This window comes from Myotis daubentonii, chromosome 16 (assembly GCF_963259705.1).
Source record: "Myotis daubentonii chromosome 16, mMyoDau2.1, whole genome shotgun sequence".
Classification (NCBI taxonomy): domain Eukaryota; kingdom Metazoa; phylum Chordata; class Mammalia; order Chiroptera; family Vespertilionidae; genus Myotis; species Myotis daubentonii.
In genome coordinates this window covers 36,255,998-36,282,061 of record NC_081855.1, presented here as the reverse complement: position 1 = coordinate 36,282,061, position 26,064 = coordinate 36,255,998, and the positions used below count along the sequence as shown (strand labels likewise).

The window sequence follows — 26,064 nt, the reverse complement described above, 5'->3', positions numbered from 1 at the left end:
GCCAGTGTTCCTGAAGTGTGGTGAGTGAGGAATAGAATGGCAAAGTTTTTGAGAAGAATTTTATTTTAAATGCAATGGGAAGCTGTTTTAAGTGGGGAAGTAATATGTGTTGTTTTGGAAAAAAAAACAACTACTACTACTAAGTATCATTGAGTGTTTTACTGGGGCAATTGTAAAGATAAAGAGACTAGTTGGGAAACTGGCCGTTAGTCTAGGGGAGATAATTCAACTTTTGCTTTTGTGCTGGTCCACACAAAAATAAAATTAAATGAAAATAAATGTCTTATTACCCCCCTCCCTTTAAATGCAAAGGAAAGTTTTTTTTGTTGTTGAGATAATCTGTAAAACAAATGAATGATAGCTCTTCCTTGTCTTAAAGCCCAGTCAAATTTTCTCCTGGGGATTTCTGGGGAAGAGGTGCTTCAGCCAGCACAGCAAATCCTCAGACGCCGGTGGAATACCCAATGGAAACAAGTGGAATAGAGCAGATGGATGTGACGATGAGTGGGGAAGCTTCAGCCCCACTTCCAATACGACAGCCGAACTCCGGGCCATACAAAAAACAAGCTTTTCCCATGATCTCCAAAAGACCAGAGCACCTGCGTATGAATCTATGACAGAGCAATGCTTTTAATGAATTTAAGGCAAAAAAAGGTGGGGAGAGGATTTATGATTATCCTTCAGGGTGAAACAAGAAGACTGAAAATGACAGTCTCGAAGAGTCAGTGTCGTTACATAGAACACTTTGGACAGAGGAAAAATAAACCTGGATTTTTTAAAATCAATCAATGGTGCAAAAAAAAAAAAATAACTTAAGCAAAATAGTATTGCAGAACTCCGAGGCACATCAGTTAATTGATTCCTAGCAACATCTTCTCAACATTATCAAGGATTTTCATGTTGATGGCTCAAAACTGACAGTATTAAGGATAGGATGTTGCTTTTGAATCACTGTTGAGTTCTGAGTTGTGTCAAGGAAAGGTTATCCTTTCACTAGGCAAAGTATGAAATTGCCTGTCATACTTGCAACCAAGGACAAATTAGCATGCAAGCTTGGTCAAACTTTTCCAGCAACATGGAATCAAAGACAAACTTATCAATTGATGTTTTACGTGCAAACAACCCGAATCTTTTTTTTATATAAATATATATTTTTCAAATAGACTTTTGATTCAGCTCATCATGGAAAACATCCCAAACTTCAAATCCGAAATTTTTGGTTGGTGTGAAGAAAGCTAGACAAGTTCTGTTTCTTCTCTTGGTGAAATAATAAAAATGTAAATGAATCATTGTTAACCACAGCTGTGGCTCGTTTGAGGGATTGGGGTGGACCTGAGGTTTATTTTCAGTAACCCAGCTGCAACACCTGTCTGTAATACTAGAAAAAATATATATTTAGTCATTTCTATTGCAGTACTGTTACGTGCTAAGCTTAACTGGAAGCCTTGGAATGGGCATATGTAGTATGTCCTACATTTCATCCCTGTCCTGGGCCTGCATTGCACTTGGAAACATAGCGCCACCTGTTCTTATACCAGTGTTTGGTTCAAGACACCAAATGTTTGCAGCCTGTGGCTGAAGGAGGACAGAAGAGAGTCAGGATAAAATGCATATTGAGGGCGGCAAAGTGAGGGAGATTCAGGGAAGAGGGTGTTGCCATAGTCCACTCTCTATGTCTAATCTCTTCACAGCAAATTGGTAAGGTTTTAAGTTTTACTTTTTACTGTTTTTGCTGTCTACCTTCCTTACATTTTTTCCCTCAACAGTTTTCAAAGGAAAAAAGGTTCTTTTCTCCTGTACTGGGGCTACATTTTTTTATTGTAAAAATATTTGATGGCCTTTTGATGAATGTCTTCCACGGTGAATAAGAAAACTTAGCGGCTTAATTTAGGAAATATGCTACCAAGACACTATGTTTTTGAAATTGTAACAAAATCTACATAAGTGATATTACTGGTACAAAGAATAAAAATAAAGGTAACTTTACCTTTCTTAAATACTTCCTGCCTTAAAGAGAGCATTTCCATGACTTTAGCTGGTGAAAGGGTTTAATATCTGCAGAGCTTTATGAAAATATATTTCAGTGCATACTGGTATTATAGATGATCATGCAGTTGCAGTTGAGTCTTACTAACCTTTTTTTGTCTTTTATAATGTCCTAGTCTGAGTGTGTAAAGTCAATTTGTAATATTTTGCAATCCTACAATTCTTTTTGAATAGATGCTGCTTGCTATGTTCTCCAAACCTTTTTGAGCCATAGGATCCAAGCCATAAAATTCTTTATGCATGTTGAATTCAGTTAGAAAAGAGCAAAGCTTTGCTTATTTAAGTGGCAATTCAAGTGAGATGAGATGATTTTGCTTAATGGCATTAAGCAAAAACAGATCCATGAAAAATTATTGGAAATATACCTTTTCAATTGTGGCAATAAATGAAAGAATTGATAATAGTTCATCTTTGAACAGAAAGCTGTTTTGTTTTTGTTTTTTAAATCACTCCCTGTAATTCCCCCTTTCCCATTATTGCAGTAGCCTACTGAGTACTTTATAACTGTAGCTAATAAATTAGAAGATACAAATAATGATAAGGCAGAAATTGTGCTTAAAGTGCAGATATTTGTTCTCTGACAGTTTATGATGTCTGGAAAAACAAACTCCAAAAAGCTATGGTGATATGTATAGACTCTATTTCAGACAGCATATGGCTTGTGATACTTTGATTTTTTCCCCCAGATATATTTACTAACTGTAGTTTTGACTGCCTGACCAAATTCCAGCAAAACTTTTACACCAAAATATTCCTCATCAGTCCTACTTGCTACTAACATATGCACTGTGATAGGCTGGCTATAAACACCCCATAGTTAAACCATTTTCATAATTAGTACTGCCAGCAATAGTGGCAAACTGCAACTTTTCTGCATAAAAAGTATTAATTGCACATCTGCCATCTATACAAATATAATTTTCCAAGTTAACATTAAGGGAAATTACTTTCCTATGCTGTGGCAGGTTTATTGAGAAATTGTTTCATTAAAAGGATATCCCTGCTAAGACTGTGAAAACATGTCACGTGCCACATTAGTGTCACAGACAGAAAGCACACACCTATGCAATATGGCTTACCCTATATTTATTTGTAAAAATCCAAGCATAGTTTAAAATATATTATGTCAATATTACTCGTCTTGGGTTTCTAAGAGGGTTCTTTATGATTCTTCCAGGTAAGTGTATAAAAGAGATTAAGTGCTTTTTTTTGTTTCATCATCTGATTATTTTCTTTAAAGTCAGCTATTACAGGATATTTTTTAATTTTATATACATGCTGTTTTTTAATTCAAATATAGTCACTGAGAACGAAGTTTACTAATTCTGATTTTATAAGGTTTGTAGCATTACAGAATAAACTGGGATTTATAAACCAGCTGTGATTAACAATGTAAAGTATTAATTATTGAACTTGAACCAGATTTTTTAGAAAATTACATTCTTTTCCCCTTTATGGTCTTAACTACTTTGAATCCTTCAAGAAGGATTTTTCCATGCTGTTGTTTTCTTGAGATAGAAGATAATGAGGGTAGGGTGGGGGAAGAATGCATGTATGACGCTCCATAAATTCAACATTCTTTAAGTAATATATGATTATAAAGAAGATACATCTTCAATAGTGTTAATATACTGAGCCTTGGATTTTTATATTTAATATAGGACCTAACTATTTTGGTAACTGAGTCATATGGTTCCTAGCTTACAAGGGCTAGATCTAAGATTATTCCTATGAGAAATGTTGAATTTATGAAAAATGGATTTTGAGGCTTTGAAAATGGTTCATTTCTCAAATAAATAACATCAATGTCCAAACATTTTCCTTTTTTCATAGGCATAGACTCTAGGCAAGCTGGACAAACCAATCATAAAAGTATTTGTCACACCATGTCCTGTAGTCTCTTGCTGGTTAATATAAAACTTCTATTGTGTGATTCTTAATTTACCACTACAGCACAAGTATTATCTCAGTGGATTATCTGAAGTAATACCTGAAAGATGGGTTCATCTGTGTTTGCTCTTTAAATTTATTTTTTTTTCCTATCCCAAGTTGGCTTTGCATCTATCAGAGTAAATAAATTCTTCAGCTGCCTTATTAGGAGTGCTATGAGGGTAACACCTTTTCTGCTTTTCATCTTGTATTTAGTTTACTGTATTAAGTATTTGATTTCAGAATGAATGAATGTAAATAGAAATTAAATGCAAATTTGAATGAACAGAATATAGAAGTGATTTTTTTTTTTTATTATCCTAAGATAGGAAGAAATAACTATCAGGTGCACAAATGGTTTCAATAAGTTTTTTCATTAACATGCCAAATATGTTCAGGTTCTCATATTTAATAAATTACAGTTGACCCTTGAACAACAATGGGTTTGAACTGCACATGTCCACTTACTTACATGCAGAATTTTTTTCAGTAAATACATTTGGCCCTCTGTATCCATGATGCGAAGGGCCAGCTGTGGAGTCAAAAGTTGTATGTGGATTTTGACTGGGAAGATTGTTGGTGCCCCCAATCCTCACATTGTTCAAGGATTAACTTTATTATATATGTGAGGAATGAGTTATAAAACTGTTTCTGCTGAGAAATTGAAGCTACTTAAATACATAACAAATTTTAGTACTAGTGTTATATATTAGATGTTACACGTCTATGATTTTCCAAGTTGAATTGGTTGCTTACTTTTTAAAAAGTTGATGTGAAAAGTTATGTAAAAGCTACTTTTACATAAAATCACTAGGAAGACTTTATGCTAACAGTCAACAGTTTGTTCAGCTACACTTGTCAACTACATTTGATTATTTGATGCATCTACACAAAATAATGTGCACAAAGCTGTTTTTAACTGCTGTAATTAGTATACATGGATAGTTTTGTATGTCACTTTTTAAAAAATGTAATTTTTTATTTCAGAGAGGAAGGGGGGGGGAGAGAGAGAGAGAGAGAGAGAGAGAGAGAGAGAGAGAGAGAGAGAAACATCAGTGATGAGAATCATTCATCGGCTGCTTCCTGTACTCGCCACACTGGGGATCAAGCCCCAACCCGGGCATGTGCCCTTGACTGGAATTGAACCCAGGACCTTTTAGGAGTGCAGGCTGACGCGCCATTCACTGAGCAAACCAGTGAGAACTAAATCACTTTTTATTTATGCGGCAGTTCTATCACACTTGCCAAGATGATTTCTCTATAGAAGTTCTCAAACTGATGTGACTTTTTAATAAAACATAGTAGTGACTCTTTTTAAAATGTTTTTATTGATTTCAGAGGGGAAGAGGGAGAGAGAAAGAAAGATCAGTGGGAGAGAATCATTGATTGGCTGCCTCCTTCACATCCCCTATTGGGGATCGAGACTGAAACCTGACTGGGAATCAGTGACCTCCTGGTTTACAGGTTGATACTCAACCACTAAGCCACACTGTAGTGACTCAATGCTAATGAAACAATTTTTCAGAAGAGGCGATCTGAATTCACAAAATGCATGGGTTTTTGAATCTATTCCCCTGTTTTTGAGGTGAAGGAATAGAAGTAGAGAAATGTTTCCAGTTCATCAGTATTGTTAGTGAATGGGATAGGTCTCCTATGACATTTCCCCCCCTTTTAAATTCAGATGTGAAATGCTCTGTTGTTTGTTAAAAAAAACAGAAACAAAAACCCCACTATCCACCGGGGACCTCCTTTGTTATTAAATCATATTAAAAAACAAAGTTATCCATTTATATATATAAAATCCTAAGCTATCGGTTGACCATTTGACCAGTCCAGTGATGTGCACTAATCACAAGGGGGCAGACGCTCAACGCAGGAGCTGCCCCCGTGGTGGTCAGTGCGCTCCCACAGTGGGAGCTCCGCTCAGCTGACTGATGGGCGCTAGAAGCTGGGTGCACTGCTGGCGAGCACTGCTGTGGAGGCGCGCTACTGAGAGGCAGCGGCAGCAGGCACAGCAGGGCAGGGATGAGTGGGAGCTGCGCCTGGGCTCCTCCCCGGCCGCCTGCTGCGTCACACACTATGACATCCCTTAGGGGATGTTGGACATCCCCCAAGGGGTCCTGGATTGCGAGAGGGCACAGGCCAGGCCAAGGGACCCCACCAGTGAACGAATCCGTACACTGGGCCTCTAGTATAGCCATAGGGTAAATAGGTAACGTAATAGGGTTGAAGTAACCCATGTAGTAAGATATACTATTCTTGTGTTTTAACAAGAAGTCAGCTTCTCTTCACACTCAAATTCTAATTCCAAATTGCCTTTTTCACACATCCCTTGCTGTATACCTAAATAACTATTAGCTTCGCCACAAAGTCAGTAAGCTTGTTTCAATATTTGCAGTGTTCTCAAAGGAGAGAATAGTTAAATATATATCAGTGAATAAATAGAAATAGGTGTACTTACGGCAATATTTACCTGAGGAAAAAAGTTACAGGCCTTCTGAAGTTCTTTTGCAAATTAGGGTAGCCATACAGGCATAAAAGTGACTTAACCTGTACCTGGTTGGTCACTATCCTTGTTAATCTATACATTGGTTTAGCCTTTGTCTTTTTTTTTTTTTTTAGCCTTTGTCTTAGTAACACTGCATATTTCTTTTCTTCCTCTACCTCCTAATTTCTTCTATCTCTTCCTTGTGTTCAAACTGATAGATGGTAATAGAGAAAATGGGCAGAGGCCTTGTACTCTTAAATTTAGATATAACTACCACTTCAAACTTCTGGTAGTAGGTCTTGGTTTCCCCTTAGAGGTTTTTAAAGGGAGATAGTGCCCCATTCCTTTTTCCACCATATTACACAAACATTTAAGAGGCAAACAAACTACACACTCCAAAGCATCTGGTTGCCTCTGAGTGCAGGCTTTAATCTCCTAAGTAATGGTGATTCAAGCATTATATTCCAAAACACTTCTGGAGAAAACTATTTAGTCATAAGGGGAATTGTTTCCTAAGATTTGAGTTGGTCTTGTCTGGTACACTATTCAAATCATCAGTGAAGCCAGCTATTTGTAATCCATGTGAATTATTTTAATAGGTACTTCAAGATAGTCCATGGCACTATACAAAAAGCAAGATCACAAACATTGAAACCAATGGCAGGATTGTATGTATGAGGTCAACAAACAATACATTTAAATCATGTATTCTCATTGATTGCTAATCATACTATAGAGAATAACACAATATTAAAATACATCACCCTCAGTAAATCTTCACTTAGAAAATCTGTTACAAGTAAAATATAGCATTTAGAATGTTCATTTAAAAATACAACTTTTATGAAAATTTTAAGAATTTTTAGAATTGGAAATATAAAAGTCAATGCAAAAGAAAATTCGACTTTCAGATAATGTGTATCTTAAAATATTAAAAATACTCTTTATTCTGAAAACAATGTCAGGAAAGAATACCTGAGTTCCTCTAAGAACTGGTTCTAGTTATCCAATTGCTTTTTTGGTAAAATTAACAAGAAAACATAATTTAACACTGCAATCATCTGTCAAATGATTAGGATAGAATAAATGTCGCATATGCATTAGGTTGAACAATCGTGATAAACTGGACTACAACACAAGTGTTTTGTGGCTCTAACAGTTTATACAACTTAATATATCTGGAAGTCTGATGAAGTAGCTCCATCTTTCCATTTGTTTACATGGTCTAAAATCACAGTTCTGCACAGCGGACATGTTTTCTCTCTGTCAAACCATAAGGTAATGCACTCTTCACAAAATATATGCTGTAAGGAAATTAAGAACTACATTTTAAACTTGATAACATTTTTATTTTAAATTCATCTCATTATAGACAATCATACTCTTTAGAGCTGAAAGGGATTTTGGAGAGCACTAATCCCTTCATTTTGCAAATGAGAAAACAAAGTATGACATTCCAGAATAAAAGAATGGTGTTACTGGTAAGAGCTACTAGTGTTCTTTTCTTTTGACTATACTATCCTTTTATCATTTTTAATCAAATACAAGCTATCTCTAGGTGATAACTTTAAAATCAAGTATAATGACTTATTGGCTTAATAAGTCTTTGAGAGTAACTGCCATAAAGTATAGGAAAGGGCATTCCACAATCCAATAACAAATGCTGGTATTATTCTAAAAGACTAATATCCATTATTATAAATAGCCTGTTTTTTAAATCACATTGATAGACAATTTGCCATTTGAATTATTTTCCCCCTTCATACACTCCTCTGCATAAAAATCATTAGAACATATAGAGACAAGATTTAGCTAACCTACCAAATCTGTAATCACAAATAAGAAATTACCAATATGTGCCCTGAATGCTACTTTCTGCTAAGCATGTAGTTTGCCTTTTTCCTTATAACTAACATAAATGTGCCTTGCAAGTCACAGTGAAGTGTTGTATTTAGATTGCTTAAAAATATAATTACCTGACAGATGAGAAGAATTGGCTTTTGAAATTCAGCTTGACATATTGAACAAATATCATCCACATCTGAACACTGTCTCTTGCTGGCAGCCACTCCATAACTCTATAAAGATCAGAAGTTATTTTCATTTACCAGTTTCTTTCCTGCACTTCCAATATGCAGGTGGTGCTATATTTTTCAAATATTCCTGGAACTAGGCACTTGAAAACTCTCCCACAGGATACAAACTTTCAAAGCTGAACTACATATCCAGAACCACATCTTGATGAACTGCATCAAGGTTAACTCATTAAATACATAATAGGATCTTTTTTTAAAAATACATATTTTATTGATTTTTTTTACAGAGAGGAAGGGAGAGGGATAGAGTTGGAAACATAGATCAGCTGCCTCCTGCACACCCCCTACTGGGGATGTGCCCGCAACCAAGGTACATGCCCTTAACTGGAATCGAACCTGGGACCCTTCAGTCTGCAGGCTGATGCTCTATCCACTGAGCCAAACCGGTTAGGGCCATAACAGGATCTTGAAAGATTTTTAGAATAACTGGATTCTAAAATCCAGGCTTCAAATTCAACACAATTCAACTGGCATAAGAAACTAAGCAATCTGAAATAGAGCTATTATAAAACCTATATATTAATGTATTAGGTGACCTCATATTGCCAAATTGGGCCCATTTATTTATGGCAGTGGTTCTAAAAAGTCAGTCCAGAGCGTGGCTGACTGAATGCAACTCATGTGGAAAGACTCCTTTAAAAAACAGATTTCTGTGCTCCGTATTGGAGACTGACTCAGGTCCAGATATACTGGGATGTGACAACAGGACTCTGAAGTTTTTGTAAGCTCTCCAGGTGAGTTCATTCTGAAGAAGGTTTGGGGACGACTGAACAGTGTCTTGCCACTAAATCTAAAAATAATTTTAATTATTATCCTTAATTATCACATAAGTCAGAGCATTTAGTACTAGGAAAAAATGATTAACATTTTATAAAAGAACTGTAATTGCAAAATATCACTTGGATAGAGTTATATGTTCAAAATTAACTGCCAGCATCAAAACGCAATTCTTTGAATTTCCTTTTCTTCTAATGTACTAAAAAAGCTTCTGATCTAAGTTCTTAATAACTCCTCACCAAATTCAGGAGAATTTAGTTATTAACTAGATGTGACAAAATGTTACAAATAAGATCAGCTTTCTGTAGAAATGATGGGAAAAAGGTGGCTAACGGGAAGTAAGAACACCCAAGTTCAGTCAATCACGGTAATGAGAGCAAAGCATGGTCTGAAGTTACGATCCAAACTTGTACTGAACATTGAGGGTTAACAAAGTCAATTTAAGACAAAAAATAAAATATTAAAAATTATGATTTTTCAGGTTACTGATAGATGACGTTGGTGCCAATCCTTTCAGTGGCATTTAGCAGAGTACACTACAGATAACAGGCTGACAAGCTTTTAAATTAGCATTTTTGTCTGGCATATTGCGGACTCCTTTTAAGTGAAGGTTTATCTTGATGGTGATGACAAGGTTAAGGAAGACCTAAGAATCTCAAGAATAAATCAAAGAATATGGATGACTGTGATATTCTTTCTGCTTCACAGAGAATATCAAACTATTTCAGTATAAGCCTTACTAGATTAGAGTACAATAGCTGATACTCACATAATGAATTGAATAAATCTGACCAAAGCTGAACTCTCCATTATATTATATCTTGTCTAAAGAATGAAGTTTGAACAGTATGCAGCAAAACTTATTACTATATTTACTATATATTAGAGAAAGAATATATCTTAGTGGACCAGTCAGTATGGTCCACTTTGGAGATACAGTCCTCTTTTTTGTTTTTCAGCATTCATCATCATGTTGGCATTCTTTTAGTAAGGTCCCCTGAGTCCTGACAAAGTAAGTACTTAATGCACTGCAAAACTGAGGATCAAACTCTGAAGCCTGTTGACCACAAAGGCTACTAAGTAGCAAATGAGCCTCTGACAACCTTTGTCTGAAATTTATAATTGACACTGGAGTGTCACTTTTTAATTTTTTTTATTGATTTCATAGAGGAAGGGGGAAAGAGAGAGGCATCAATGAGAGGAAAATCACTGACTGGCTGCCTCCTGCACACCCCTGCAACCCACGTATGCGCACTGCTGAGAATGGAACCATGACCTCCTGGTTCATATGTTGATGCTCAACCACTGAGCCTCACTGGTCAGGCTGGAGTGTCAACTTATTGTTAAATTCCATGCCTTGAACTTATCCTATATAATAAAAGCCTAATGTGCAAATTGACTGAACGGGGGGATGACTGGTTGCTATGATGCGCGGTGTCCTCTCCCACAGGGGACGCGCTGCTCCTCCAGAAGCCAGGCTCATGGCTGAGAGTGCAGTGGCGGTGGCAGGAGCCTCTCCTGCTTCCCCGGCAGCGCTAAGGAGCAGTGAACCGAGCGGTAAGGAGCAGCCAGCAGGCGGGTGGTAAGGAGCAAGGGGTCCTGGACTACGAGAGGGATGTGGACATCCCCCAAGGGCTCCTGGACTGGAGAGGTTGCAGGCCAGGCTGAGGGATCCACCCTCCCCCCGCCCCCAAGTGCACGAATGTTGTGCACTGGGCCTCTAGTTTGTGCATATAGAGTTGAGTATTGATGGAGAAAGTCAAATGATTAGAAGGGGCAAGGACATTCAAATATATAAGCACTTGGTAAAGTTAATATGCAAGTTAAGAAATTGATCATAGATAAAACTCCTAAATCATTCTCATAACCCTAAGTGCCAAAGTACTAAAAAAGTTTTAAAACTGTAATGAAATCCATACTTTTAAAATAGCTGAATTAACTTTTTTTTTTGTAATGAAAAAAAGGTTAAAAGTGTTTTTTTCTTAAACAATTAAAATGTACTTACTGGTCGTGTAAAAAATTTTCTCAAAACCTGTCTGAAATTTCTTAGATGTTCATAAAAGTCCAAAAGCTGAAAAAGGCAATAAGAGATTATTAATTCCAAGAGCCCTATCTGCTAAACCCAGGGAACAAAGCTAAAATGCCACGATATCAAATACTGATAATAGCATAATGTTCATTGAATATCATGAGTAATCATTTCAATCTAAATATATTTAAAGTCCACTTATAAAATATTTTACTCAATTTATAGATTTCAATCAACTCTTAACCAAAAAACAATCTGAATACCTAGAGGTACAATTTGGTCAAGACAAATATAAAGTTAGCCCTAGCTGGTTTTACTCAGTGGATAGATTGTTGGCCTGTGGACTGAAGGGTCCCAGGTTTAATTGCGGTCAAGGGCACATGCCCAGGTAGTGGGCTCGATCCCCAGTTGGGTGCTTGCAGGAGGCAGTCAATCAATGATTCTCTCTCATCATTGATGTTTCTCTCTCTCTAAAATCAATAAAAAAATATATTTTAAAAACATACACACACACACACACACACACACACACACACACCAGTGGCCCAGTGCACGGATTCATGCATATTGAGAGGCAATCTGGAGCCCACATCCAAGTGCCCGGGGAGTTTCCACGTCCCCTTGAGCCACCGAGAAGTCTGTTCTCCACCCCCCGCACCCGTTTCCTGAAAAAATATTTGCGCAACCCTGACCCTTCTGCGGCCAGGGTTGCGCCTTGCCTGCCTGGAAGTCCCCGGTAGACACCTTGGGCCGTGCTGGATGCTTCCCATTGCTCAGAGCAAGATAAGAGACACTCCGAGGTGAACAATACAAAGTTGGGGGTCCTGGAGGGTGGGGGTGCTCTGTTGCCCACCCCCCCCACCCTTCAGATCCATCTCTCTTTGAGTTTTACCCTGTCAGTTGCCGCTTGTGGCCACTGTTATATTGCTGCCTTCCTCTGTAGCTCCAGGGCAATCGGTAAGGGATGAGATTTGATCTCAATGCCCGAGGCAGAGTTCCAGGAGCCCGATGGCCATATAAGGCTCCTCCTGGTTACTCTGAGTGTCCATACTTCAATGCTTCAACTGTTCTCCAGATTGTAACTGCAGGCTTATGGTGTACCAGGGATGTAGCAGTGCGCTAAGTGGCAGGCAGCTGGATAGGAGCCTGAGCCGGTGCCATGCAGCTCCCACTCACCCCGCCTCGGTAGCACTGCTGTGCAGGCAGGAGAGGCTCCGTGAGTCCGGCTTCTGGCTGAGCGGTGCTCCCACTATGGGAGCACACTGACCACCAGGGGGTAGCTCCTGCACTGAGCATCTGCCTCTGGTGGTCAGTGTGTGTCATAGTGACTGGTCGACCGGTTGTTCCGGTCATTCAGTCATAAAGGTCGCTTAGGCTTTTATATATAGACTAGGGGCCCGGTGCACGAAATTCGTGCACTGGGTGTGTGTGTGGGGGGGGGGGAGTGTCCCTCAGCCCAGCCTGCCCCCTCTCACATACTGGGAGCCCTCAGGCGTTGACCCCCATCACCCTCCAATCGCAGGATCGGCCCCTTGCCCAACCTGACGCCTGGGCCAGAGGCGTCAGGCCTGGGCAGGGGACCCTCATTTCCCCCCATCACTGGTTCTGCCCCCAGCCCAGGCCTGATGCCTCTGGCCCAGGCGTCAGGCCTGGGCAGGGGACCCCCAGACCCCTCCGATTGCTGGCTCTGCCCCTTGCCCAGGCCTGACGCCTCCGCCAGAGGTGTCAGGCTTGGACAGGGGACCCCCATCTCCCCCCCTGATCACTGGCTCTGGCCCCCGCCCAGGCCTGATGCCTCGGCCAGAGGAGTTGAGCCTCATCACCCTCCGATCACCAATCACCGGATCGGCCCCTTGACTAGGCCTGAGGCCTCCGGCAGAGGTGTCAGGCCTGGGCAGGGGACCCCCAGCTCCCCGCGGTTGCAGGCTCCGCCCCTGCCCAGGCCTAACACCTCTGGCCTAGGCATCCGGCCCGGGCAGCGGGGACCCGCAGCTGCAGCGACCCCGCGATCGTGGGCTTCGCTTTAGGCCCAGGCAAGGGACCCCTAGCTCCCGGGACTGCCAGCTTCGACCGTGCCCAGCTCCCATCGCTGGCTCCACCCCTACTTCCTGCTATCACTGGCCAGGGTGGCAAAGGCACCTGATTCTCCGATCATGGCTGGGGGGCAGGGCAAAGGCGGCCCCAGGGCCGCCTTTGCCCTGCCCCCCAGCTCTTAGCTCCCCCCTGGGTTTCTGATCACTGTCAGTGGCAGGGGGCTTCTTCCTGCTTTCCCTTTCGCCTCCCTGCATTGTGCCTACATATGCAAATTAACCGCCATCTTGTTGGCAGTTAACTGCCAATCTTAGTTGGCAGTTAACTGCCAATCTTAGTTGGCAGTTTATTTGCATATAGCCCTGATTAGCCAATGAAAAGGGTATCGCCGTACGCCAATTACCATTTTTCTCTTTTATTAGTGTAGATAAAGTTAACTATGTCAAAGACAAGGCAATTTTACATGGTTCACATGTTTGTAACATTTAGATTTTAAAGTTTCATAAAGTGATTTAAGCTGAGGGGAAAAGACATAGAAGAAACAGGGTAAGATTCTCTAGTTTCAGAATTATGTGTAGGACAGATGCTGCTGTTGGAGATGGGTATGTTCTATTCTACTTACTCTCTCTTCTTCCCCGTCTATAATCCATGCTATGTGGAAGTCCACTCCCCCAATAAAATCTGAACCACTGGATTAAGATAAAGACTGTATTTCCATTACTCCATTTCTAACTAGATACAGAATCTATTATGTCAATCTAAAATAAAGATAAACTGTAAAATAGTTAATAAGAAAAGCAATGTTAAGTAAATCAGTAATCATTATATGAACCATAAGACAAGATTAAGAATGTTACCTACTTTTAGTATGAGGTAGAGTAAAGCCAGCAATATTCCAAGACTCCTCCTTGTTATATTACCAAACTCCCCATAGCTTATAAGGTAACGAAACCAAACTGGTACGGGAACAAAAGTTCGGTAATACTGACATAATTCTTCTAAAAGCATGTACCAGTAACCCTAAAAAGGAAGAACAAATAGTTACCTTTGCTCCTTATATACATTGCACGAATACTTTATTAAAGTTTTTATTGAATATGGGAAAAACTGAATAATAGCATATAGTTAGTTATCAATTACCAATTGATAATGTCCTGGAGGAGAACTAAAGTACAAATCTAATATTTTCCCCTATATGATATGGGAATTAATTTTTAGATGATGCTGAAGCAAATATAATTCTGATTATTTTTCTAGATCAATATTTTGGCTTAAGTCTTTGAGCAAATGGTGGCCAGTCTGAGATAATTAAAATTAGGTTGAGACTAAATAGCATTAGTGTGGCTTATTAAAACATTGTACCAACAAAACATTTTAGTTGCTTACCTTGGATTTAAAAGGTATGATGAAAGAAGGCACCAATAAAATAAGGCATTTTAAGCCCATGCAGAGGAATTTCAGGATGAAATCTGTAATTCCAACAACCCAAAGTACTTCCCAGAAGCTTGAATAGTCCAAAGTAGGATTTAAAAAAATTAAGCTACCAAGAGAAAAACATCAAAATTTACCAAAGCAACATACAAAGGTAAAGTATTCTTGGGGGTTTTTAATTTGCTATTGAATATTTATTTTGATGTGTAAAAAATATAAAACTGGCAAGTGTTACAGTTCACATAAACAGAAGAACATTTTGCTTATTTTAAAGAGACTTTTAAAATGTATTAATTTTGCATCTTGCCTCTATAGCAGTGGTTCTCAACCTGTGGGTCGCGACCCCTTTGGGGGTTGAACGACCCTTTCAGAGGGGTCGCCTAAGACCATCGGAAAACACATAATTACATATTGTTTTTGTGATTAATCACTATGCTTTAATTATGTTCAATTTGTAACAATGAAATTGGGGGTCACCACAACATGAGGAACTGTATTAAAGGGTCGCAGAATTAGGAAGGTTGAGAACCACTGCTCTATAGCAGGGGTCCTCAGACTTTTTAAACAGGGGGCCAGTTCACTGTCCCTCAGACCGTTGGAGGGCCGGACTATAGTTTAAAAAAAACCTGTGAACAAATTCCTATGCACGCTGCACATATCTTATTTTGAAGTGAAAAAACAAAACGGGAACAAATGCAATATTTGTATTTGCATGTGGCCCGTGGGTCGTAGTTTGAGGACCCCTGCTCTATAGTATAAAAGAACAGTCTTCCTAACTTGTCATGGTTGATACTTTTCTAGCCTGTAATCTAAAAAAATTCACTAATATTAAATATCTGTCATTTTCTCAACCAACTCCAATCTGGATTCCATTCCCTCCTTTCCACTGAACTGCTTTTGTACAGATCACCAACTACCTCCACCTTGCTAAATTCAAAGGTCATGTCCCTTTTTCCCTTTACCTCCCTGAATTATTATTCCTAGACTTCTAACACTACACTCCCTAGATCTCATTTGTGACTGATGGTTCCTTCCTGGTTTCTTTTGGTGCTGCTCCTCTAATTGTGGGCATGTCCAGTCCTGGGCCCTCTTCTCTGACTATACTTTACCTGGTTAGTTTTGGTTTTTAAAGTATCACTCATATGCTGATAACACCAAAATATATAGTCCTAACCTCTACTCGGAGCTCCTGACACATATATTTGAAATCACTTAACAATTTTATGTGACGTATCAATATGTTCAAAACAAATGATTGATTTTTCCCCTCAAAACCAGTTACTTTCCCAGTCTTTCCAAGCCCAGTAAATGGTACCATCATCCAGCCAGTTGCTTAGATGAAAATCCTAGGTGTCATCCTTGATTTTCCCCCTCTACCTACCCACCCAATCCAATCAGGGATATTGGATCTACTGACAAACTATATCTGAAATTGCCCACACCTCTCCAACTCAACTGAAAACCAGGACTTCTAATTATCTGATTAGAGCCAAAAATTCAGAACACTTCCATCTAACATGGAAACTTAACAACTACTGTCCTTTGGCAAGTCTTTATTTCTACAAGCAAAGATCATGTTCTTATTACACAATGTACACATAAATCAAAACATCATGTAAAACTTAACTGTATACATTTTTATTTGCAAGAAATATATAAAAAAACAAAAACAGACCACCACCAATATTGACTAAATGGAACTAATAACTATTGACGATATAAGTAAAAATTTAAGTATCAAAAATTAAATATTTATCAAGTGCCTGCTAGGAGTCAAGACACTGGGTACACAAATCTGAAAAAGTCACTTGAAGCTTTCAATCTTGGAAGGAGAAGGGTAAAAATTGAACTCTAATAAGTATATGCAAGTAAAATACATGCAGAGTGCTAAGGAATATGTTACATAAAAATATGATTGTGTACTTGGATCTCTAATTACCTGAGATAAAGTGACTGAGAATGAAAGGTGTAATATAAAAGAACAGAAGATCCTGCTAAGAATACCAGTAACCAAGCACACTGAATCTTTGAGCACCTTTCCTGAAAAATAAACAATTTTAGAATTTATTACTTTGGATTATGCCAGAGATTTAAATATCATTAAACTTTTATTTTAATGACTAATTTATTAACTTAGAATGTTTAAACAGATTAAACTTATTAAAAATATAGAACATCTGTTAAATTGTACATCATCACACTCTATATCTTTAGTGAACAAAACAGAACTCACATTTAAACACCTTTTTAAAATAACAAGTTTCTTCACTGTATAAAAACATTACCTATGTTTGAAAGAAGCCAAATCTTCTACAAGCGACATAAAGGACCCAGCAAAATATAAACTTTACCTCTGCAGCTCCCTACTTTTGCCTCCCAGACAAAACAAAATGTTAACAAGTGTATTTAAGTTACCAGGGTTTGTAAGTATAATTTTTAAATTCTCAGACATTCAATTAAGAATTTAATAAGGCAATTTATTTTTTAAAATTAAGTATCAATTATTGATTTAATTAAAAGTTTTACTAGTTTTAAATCGTGAATTAAGTTTTCATGGTTTGATAGGTTCTAACTACAAATTTCCAGGTCAGAATGCATGATCCTTACAAAGATACTGCCCTTTAAAATTGCTTAAAGGTGAGGTTTTATAAACTGATCCTAGTTTTCCCAATAGTTTATATGAATAGAACTCTTTTATAATTTACTAGAGGCCCAGTGCATGGACTCATGCACCAATGGGGTCCCTTGGCCTGACCTGAGGGGATGGGGCCGAAACCGACCCAGTGCACAGATACATGCACTGGTGGGATCCCTCAGCCTGGCCTGCACCCTCTTGTAATCTGGGACCCCACCAGTGCACAATCGGGGCTGGGGAGGGACCGCAGGAGGGCTCCAGGGTGTGTCTGGCCCCTCTTGCCCAGTCCCGATCCGCTGGACCCCAGCAGCAAGCTAGCCTACCAGTCAAAGTGTCTGCCCCCTGGTGGTCAGTGCACATCATAGTGACTGGTTGAACAGTCCAATGAACGGTGGGACATTTAGCATATTAGAGGCTTTTATTATATAGGATATTATGGAAAAACCACTTGGGTTTAATTTTCTTTAAATAAGAGAGACCTAAATAGTTCGATTCCCATTTATTCAATGTACATTTTCTTTACTTTAAATCTGATAGTGCGACAGCTAGTTTCTAATGATGATTATATTATGTACTGTGGTTAAACTAACTCATAAAACATGAAGGCACTTGACAAATCAGATCAAATAGTGCATTCTAAACTTTTTAACCGTTCTATCTAGTTTTTCTTTCTCTATCGGGAACCCAACTTACACAGGAAATAAGGTGAAACAATTCAGCTGTAGGACAGATCATTTATGCCAGATCATCTATGTATATAAAAGCCTAAGCAACCGTTAAGACCAGTAGCTATGATGTGCACTGACCACCAGGGGGCAGACACTCAACTCAGGAGCTGCCCCCTGGTGATCAGTGCGCTCCCACAGCCAACCTCCTGTGGCCGACCAACCTCCAGTGGCCCCTCCCCCCTGGACTGGGTGAGACGGCCCCAATCGCTGGCCAGGCCAAGGGACCCCCCCCACCTGTGCATAAATTTGTGCACCAAGCTTCTAGTTTAGATAATAAAACTTAATATATTATAGATGTTATAATGTATCTATTTAAATTTGTCAAAAAACTATCTTAATTCCTATTTCTCTAAAAAATGAGTATATGATCTAAAGAGAGAAACATTTAGTAATTTTTTAGTTTTGTGTTATACTTACTCTTAGAAAAACTTGATTTACAATGCTTTTGTCTGCATACATAAAAGTTGTAAGCAGTCCAATTCCAAGAGAAATTCCTGTTAGATAATAAGTTCCAGTTACTTGCAAGAAAAAAAAATCAAAAAGCTAACACAATGACATGAATTTAAAGGGAATATTTACAATTTTAAAAGCTAGCAGAAAATCAGTAACAAAAATACATAGGTTAAAGTAGATTACCAATAAAGAAATAAATTTACTGAATTTAGCAATGAAACAACTCAATATTTTATTATACCCTACCTGTTATATGCTGCATAACAAGTTTGACACCCAGAATCAAAATATATGGAAGACTCTTTTGCAGCCACTTGAAGAGATATCGGAATTCTGAGTAGGAGCTACTACCATGATCTCCAGACTCCATGGAAGTATCACCAGGCTGCCTTGCTTGGTTACGGGACTGATTCCGTGAGTGACTCTGTACACATCCATGGGTACAGCTATGGACACCTGACCTTACATTTCTGGAGCTTAGATTTTCAGCACATTCTTTAGGTGTGGAGTTAATCTGGATATGCACATCTCCAGAATGAAGACCAGAACCTTCTGTCAATCTTGTGTGGACACTTTGGGTGGCTGAGGCAGCCTCACTGCCTGCAGCTCTTTGCAATTGGCTACAGTTGGCTTGCATGACCCTTGAATACTTTTTTGTGATACAGATTTCTTTGCTTCAGGTCTCCGTCTTCTAAAAATCAAAAAGCAGAAAATATTCTAAGTGAACAGTTAAAAGAGAGGCTGATAATCACAGTAGATGAATTATTTTCAGGTATCTATTACTTGTTTTTAAATTTATTTTATATATATGTATTTTTTTAATTTTTATTTCAGAGAGTAAGGGAGAGGGAGAAACAATAATGAGAATCATTGATAGGCTGTCTCCTGCACCCCCACGCTGGGGTTCAAGACCACAACACAGGCATGTGCCCTGACCTGGAATCCAACCTGGACCTCCTAGTTCATAGGTTGACGCTCAACGACTGCGCCACGCGGGTTGGGTTATTACTTGTTACTAGACTCCTCCGTTAATAACAAGGCTCTGCTGCTCTACACAGAATATCTTTTAGGGGACATCTGCTACCAAAGAAGTTGAGCTTCGGATGCCTCCAGTTCTCTAATAAGAATCAACAAAATAGCCGGGGCCGGTTTGGCTCAGTGGATGGAGCGTCGGCCTGCGGACTGGGGGGTCCCGGGTTCGATTCCGGTCAGGGGCATGTGCCTGGGTTGCGGGCACGTCCCCAGTGGGAGATGTGCAGGAGGCAGCTGATCGATGTTTCTCTCTCATCGATGTTTCTAGCTCTCTGTCTCTCTCCCTTCCTCTCTGTAAAAAATCAAAATATATTAAAAAAAAAAAAAGAATCAACAAAATAAAGTATGGGTGCCCAGTAGATGTGACTAATGTGAACACTAGTATTCATATTTTAATACTTCAGTACATTTACTCTGCCCACCTGGAGCAGTTTCATCTCCAATGTAGACACTACATTTCATAAGAATCATGTTTGCTAATGCTTGGAAAGGCTAGGGAGAAAAAAATTAAATCTTAATGCCTTGTTAAACACCATGGAGAACTAATAAACATTTCACTCGGGTGACCTATAAATTTGTCTTATGTTGAAACAGCTTTGCCAAAGCTAATAAAAAAGCTTCCCATAAATACCCAAATATTACCCAAACATCTTTAAAATAGGGAGACTTGGGGAGTCGCCATGTAATTTCTAGACAACTCTAGTCTGAATAAGGATAGTTACACAGTCTGCCCATTAAAAATGCCACAATCGGGGTGTGGGGTGGTGTGTGTGATGGGTGTGTGTGTGTGATGTGTGTGAGTGTGATGTGTGTGTGTGATGGGTGTATGTGTGATGTGTGTGAATGTGACTGTGTGTGTGTGATGTGTGTGTGTGATGGGTGTGTGTGTGGTATGTGTGTGATGGGTGTGTGTGAGTGTGATGTGTGTGTGTGTGTGGTGTGTGTGTGATGGGGGTGTGTGAGTGTGATGTGTGTGTGAGTGTGATGTGTGTGTGTGATGGGTGTGAGTGATGGGTGTGTGTGTGTGTGTGAGATGGGGGAGGGGGCGGCTCACGCAAGAGGACGCACTCGGGAGAAGATCCCTAAGTGCCCGTGGGCAGCACGGAGGCGGACAGCGTGGAGCCCCAGCCTCCCTCCCTGTCGGAAGCAGCAGGTCCGGCAGGTCATTCTGTTTCCTTAGGTTCGAATAGATACAGACATTTTTTCAGTTACTGTACGGAGGTTGGGCTTTTTAGTTCCTTTCGCTAAAGCTTTCACCGACGCCACGCGTGCTATTTCCTCCACCCTCTGAAGACCAACCCTGGGCGCGACAGCGTTAGTGCCTTTTCCAGAAAGAAAAGCAGAACCCTCCCACTTTCCTCGATGCGAGAGCAAGAAAGGGAAGGAAAGAAAAAAAAGGAAGGAAAGTCAACGCAAACAACTCTTCCGGAATCCCCAGGACAAGCTTCCACCCACGTTCGCGCTTCGAGTGTCTCAGTTACTCTCCCCAGCGCCCAGCGCCGCCGCCCGCTCCCCGAGGCCTGACCTCATGACGACGAGCAGACCGAGGCGGCGGCGGCGGTAGGAAGAGCGGGAGCCGTGGCCTCGCGGCCCGCGGTCCGGGCCATCGCCTTCCAACCCCACTCCCCGCGGCTCCGTCCTGCTCTGCGGCGGCGGCGCGCGCGCTCCCCGGACGTCCTCCCGCGCACGCGCCCGCCGCGCCGGGGGCAGGGCCGCGACCAGCGCGCGGGGGGCGTGGGGCCGCGGGGCGCTGGCTGTGGAGAGGGCGCTGCGCCTGGGACGACGCCAGCCGTGTGCATTGCACACTCTCGGCCTCACGTATGTGCATCTGTGATACAGGTGTGTGACCCGCCACGCGCCTCTGAGAGCTGGACGTCTTAAGACTCAAAATGCTTTGGCTTCGAGAACCTGCCCTCGGAGGAGGGGCGCGAAGTCGGGGACGGTCCCAGGCCCTCGCCCGGCTCTTCCCCCCGGGCACCGCCCCCTGGTCCCGCCTAGCGCGCGCTCCGGAGCCGGAGGAGCCACGTCGGCGAGGAGTCCGCGCTCCTCGGGGCGGAGCGAGCGCCTGCGGGGTTTCGGTGGCTTCGCTCCCGACCCGGTTGTGCTGGGCGGCGGCGGGCGTTCTCACGGAGCTGGGCTTGGGTTGCAATCCCCGAGCTACCCCGTGTGAGCCCGGCCCTGCCCCAACCCGAGGGGCGGAAGCAGAGAGCAGTGGGGGAGACTGGGGGTGGGGGTGGAAAGAAAAGATTTTGAAACTTTGTACGGGGTATAGGGAACTCTGTTCTATCTTCACTATAATTCTGTTAACGTAAATCTGTTCTAAAACAAAAAGGTTATTCAGAAAAAAAGTAATTAAAAGAAACAAAAACCCCTGCCTCTTGTTCCCTGGCCAGAATATATTTTAAAGGATCATAATCCTATGCCATGCATTCCCCCACCCTCCACAACCACCAACAGCCTTTCCATTCTGAACCCCCAACTTTTTATACCTTTAAGTTACAGATATTCACGCCAAGTAAATAACTCTTGAAAATCTTCCCACAGCTCTTGAAATTAAATACTCTATGCCATGTGGCCTAAGTTAACTTGGGCAAGGGGTTTAGTGTTTCCTCGCTGGAAAGGATAAGCTTACATTCCTATAGGCGCTCTATGAATTGACTCTCGAGTGGAAATAGTGATCCTTGGTCTTCTTATTGGTCACTACCTGATTTGAAGCCATTGACAACAATTTTGCCCGAGCTAGTTTGCTGGTGTGTGATTTTTGAGGCCCCTGAGCCATGAAATTGTTTGCACCTTATTTTCTCCTGTGTCCGTCAGAGTAAAACTGCATCCCCTGTTCAACCTCAATGATTCACTTTGAGGCTGTACTTGAATCAGGTTAGTTCTATTACCAAACCATTTCCCTTGGTTAGAGAGGCACATTTCCCCCCTCAACCAGTATTAGATCTGCTTCTCACTGTGGATGAAGGTACTGGCTTTTTTTTTTTTTTTTTTTTTTGTATTCCTAAGTCTCCCAAGAATGTAAGCCTTGATTCATGTTTGTCTTCCCAACACATTTGGTTTGGGGTCAGTAAGGCAGCCTTAGTCCTTTTGGGTTTCAATATTATAGACTGGATGGCTCATAAAGAACAAATTTATTCCTGACAGTTTGGGACCCTGGGAAGTCCAAGATCAAGGTGCCAGCAGCTTTGGTGTCTGGTGAGTACCTGCTCCCGGGTTCACAGACAAGCATGGCCTTCTAGCTCTGTCTTCACACGTGCTGGAAGGACGGTGAGAGCTCTGTGTAATATTTTTATAAAGACACTGTTTTTATAAAATCTCACTCCTGGAGGCTCCGCCCTCATGACCTAGTCACCTGTCCCTGCCTCCCTAATACCATCACATTGTGGGTTAGGATTTCAACATATTGATTGTGTGGACGTCTACAAACATTTGGTCTATAGCAAAGGCCGAGGGCCAAGCTCTGGACTGTAGTGAATTTTCAAGGAGACTTATTTGTATATATTCTACCGTGTTAACTACTACAAGGATGTTTTTATTTTAAATTTTAAAATGTGTGAGAATTTAGGGACTAGGAAAAAGAGACTCAATCTCACATAATCCAGCTACAGTCACAACAGGGCATCAGTATGTTTTAGTACATTGATGATTTTAGCATATTTTTTATATTTGTAAATTTAGTACATTTATACGCCTTAATGTAATGTTTAAATTCTCATTTGAACATATTCACAACACATTGAAGGTATTCTAGTATTAGTGCATACTGAAAGTTCATTAGTACACTTGGAACTGCATTCCATTCAGGTAACTTGACTGAAAGTAACGTTTGAAGAAGTGAAAAAGACTTGATGACAAGATTTGACAGTGACAGACTTAGCTGGTACATTCTCTTTCCACTGGCATCTAAAATGTTTGAAATGGATATTTTAATTGATTAAATTGAAAGCATTTACTGAGTACTTACTAAATGTCAAGGATTGTACTAGATGTTGGAGAGATAGACATTTAAAAAGACATAATCCCCATCCCATAGTGAAATGGTGGTTAAACAGATCTCCAAACAAGTAATCTATCCTATCTAATAAAAGAGAAACATGGTAATTGGTGTACGACCGATACCCTTTTCATTGGCTAATCAGCGAGATATGCAAATTAACTGTCAGCCAAGATGGCGGCCGGCAGCCAGGCAGCTTGAAACTAACATGAGGCTTGCTTGCCTCAGTGACGGAGGAAACCAATGTTCCCCGCCTGCCGCTGCCTCTGAGCTGGCAGTTTAAGAAACATTCTAACAAATACGCCCAACTTCAGCCAACAGATTCGCAACATTGTAAGCAAAGGCCAGAAACCTACTTTCAGCCGGAGGCCTAAGAGCTGGAGCCAAGCCTCAAGCTAAAGCTGGCCCAGAATTAAAAAAAAAAAAGGAAAAAAGGAGCGTTTGGGAGTTCAGTCACCCCCAGCCTGAAAACAGCCCTCAGCCCCTCACCCAGACTGGCCAGGCACCCCAGTGGGGACCCCCACCCTGATCCAGGACACCCTTCAGGGAAAACCAGCCGGCCCCACCCGTGCACCAGGCCTCTACCCTATATAGTAAAAGGGTAATATGCCTCCCAGCACCGGGATCAGCGGAGCCACGAGGCCTCCTGGCACCGAGATCAGCGTGACAGGGGGCAGCGCCCAAACCCCCTGATCGCCCTGCGGCTCTGTGTGTGACAGGGGGCGGGGCCACAACCTCCCTATCCACCCTGCTCTGTGCCTGATAGGGGGAAGCCCCCCCCCCCACGGGCCCTGCTCTGTGTGTGACGGGGTAGAGCCATAACCTCCCCATCGGCCCTGCCCTGAGTGTGAGAGTGGCGGCGCCCCAACCCCCTGATCCGCCCTGCTCTGTGGGTGATAGAGGGTGGCGCCCCAACCCCCTGATGGGCCCTGCTCTGTGCGTGACAGGGTACAGAGCCCCAACCCCCCTGATGGGCCCTGCTCTGTGTGTGACAGGGGGTTGCTCCACAACCTCCCCATCAACCCTGCCTTGAGTGTGACAGGGGGCAGCGCCCCAACTCCCCAATCGGCCCTGCTCTGAGCCCGACCAGGGGCTGCACCTAGGGATTGGGCCTGCCCTCTGCCACCCGGGAGCAGGCCTAAGCCAGCAGGTCGTTATCTCCCGAGGGGTCCCAGACTGTGAGAGGGCACAGGCCGGGCTGAGGGACCCCCCTCCCCCCCCCGAGTGCACAAATTTTTGTGCACCGGGCCTCTAGTATATATATAAAAGGCTAATATGCAAAGTGCCCCCTCAGGAGTTCGACCAGGAGACCAGGAGTTCAATCGCTCGCTATGACATGTGCTGACCACCAGGGGGTAGTGCAAAACATGGCAGGCGACTAGTGGTGGCAGTGGGGTGCTGAGGGAGTGAGGGAAGTAGGCGGGCAGGCGGGGAGGTGGGAAAACTGCGTGGTGGCAGCACCTTGGTGGCAAGGGAAGGAGGAGGCGGGGAGGCAGGGAACCTGATTGGCCCTGATCGCCAGCCAGGCGTAGGGATCCCCTACCTGTGCACGAATTTTGTGCACAGGGCCTCTAGTTATAGTAGCCTGTATAATAAAGGGGTAATATGCAAATTGACCATCACTCCAACACACAAGATGGCCGCCCCCATGTGGACACAAGATGGCCAGCAGGGGAGGGCAGCTAGGGGTGACCAGGCTGACAAGGGAGGGCAGTTAGGGGTGATCAGGCTGGCAAGGGAGGGCAGTTGGGGGCAATCAGGCTGGTAGGGGAGCAGTTAGGCATTGATCAGGCTGGCAGGGGAGTGGGTGGGGGTGATCCGGCTGGCAGGCAGAAGTGGTTAGGGGCAATTGGGCAGACAGGCAGGTAAGTGGTTGGGAGCCAGCAGTTCTGGATTGTGAGAGAGATGTCCAACTGCCTGTTTAGGCCCGATCCCACCTAAACGGGCAGTTGGACATCCCTCAAGGGGTCCCAGATTGGAGAGGGTGCAGGCTGGGCTGAGGGACACCCCCCATCCCATGCACAAATTTCATGCACCGGGCCTCTAGTATCAAATAAACACTATAATTGAGGGATGTGTGAGATGAATAGAAACAAGCAGTGGAAGCATATAACTTTGTCCGGCAAGAAATGCTTCATTAAATTTGTGGCATTTAGAAAGAGTCTTGAAGAATAAGTTGAAATTTGTCAGGACACAAGCAGTATCTAGTCACCCATGGTATGGAACTGCAGCTGCACTGCATTCAGTTACTAAAGGTAAAAGTTGGGATGGAATTTAGAAATAGTAGTAGATCTGACTCCTGAGGTACTAGCTTATTAAGGAAATGTAACCCTATTGCTGCAAAATCAAACAAAAGACTGAGAAGTTGTTTGCTGTTCAGCTTCCCAGTATG

General features: G+C 41.8%; 2 protein-coding genes and 1 long non-coding RNA gene across 11 annotated transcripts in view; 2 read left to right on the top strand and 1 right to left on the bottom strand.

Annotated features, from left to right (window-relative positions):
- RPS6KB1 (ribosomal protein S6 kinase B1) overlaps positions 1-811 on the top strand; it is a 35,321-nt gene extending 34,510 nt beyond the window's left edge. For 5 of the 7 annotated variants that reach the window (XM_059669789.1, XM_059669791.1, XM_059669793.1 and 2 more), the window contains one exon: positions 380-811. In XM_059669789.1, the coding sequence (XP_059525772.1) occupies positions 380-617 (238 nt within the window). In that variant the 3' untranslated portion in view covers positions 618-811. Of the gene's footprint in view, positions 1-312 lie in introns of all 7 variants that reach the window. The other 2 variants (XM_059669796.1, XM_059669795.1) reach the window with 2 other exon arrangements.
- A 6,222-nt stretch (positions 812-7,033) lies between these two features.
- RNFT1 (ring finger protein, transmembrane 1) lies at positions 7,034-21,352 on the bottom strand. 3 transcript variants are annotated; one of them, XM_059669804.1, is made up of 9 exons: positions 21,201-21,352; positions 18,890-19,334; positions 18,608-18,684; positions 16,767-16,867; positions 14,783-14,936; positions 14,258-14,416; positions 11,342-11,407; positions 8,440-8,541; positions 7,034-7,767 (listed from the first exon to the last, which is right to left on the bottom strand). In XM_059669804.1, exons 2-9 carry the CDS (start codon positions 19,278-19,280, stop codon positions 7,633-7,635), a joined length of 1,185 nt encoding a protein of 394 aa, XP_059525787.1. In that variant the 5' UTR covers positions 19,281-19,334; positions 21,201-21,352; the 3' UTR covers positions 7,034-7,632. The 3 variants fall into 3 exon arrangements, with proteins under 3 accessions (XP_059525787.1, XP_059525788.1, XP_059525789.1); XM_059669805.1 differs by lacking the exon at positions 21,201-21,352 and adding an exon at positions 21,131-21,151; XM_059669806.1 differs by lacking the exon at positions 21,201-21,352 and adding an exon at positions 20,730-20,875.
- Positions 21,353-21,418: 66 nt separating this feature from the next.
- Positions 21,419-26,064, top strand: part of LOC132218520 (uncharacterized) — a 66,601-nt gene continuing 61,955 nt past the window's right edge. The window contains exons 1-2 of the long non-coding RNA XR_009449214.1: positions 21,419-21,514; positions 22,823-22,873. This is a non-coding gene — a long non-coding RNA (uncharacterized LOC132218520). The remainder of the gene's footprint in view (positions 21,515-22,822; positions 22,874-26,064) is intronic.

Excerpts from the sequence above, each read along its gene's own strand:
- RNFT1 (XM_059669804.1), bottom strand. The coding sequence starts at position 19,280 with ATGCAAGCCAACTGTAGCCAATTGCAAAGAGCTGCAGGCAGTGAGGCT. Across the intron at positions 11,408-14,257 it reads TACTCTACCTCATACTAAAA|CTTTTGGACTTTTATGAACA; the intron begins GTAGGTAACATT and ends TGCCTTTTTCAG. Across the intron at positions 8,542-11,341 it reads GAAAATTTTTTACACGACCA|AGTTATGGAGTGGCTGCCAG; the intron begins GTAAGTACATTT and ends TGATCTTTATAG.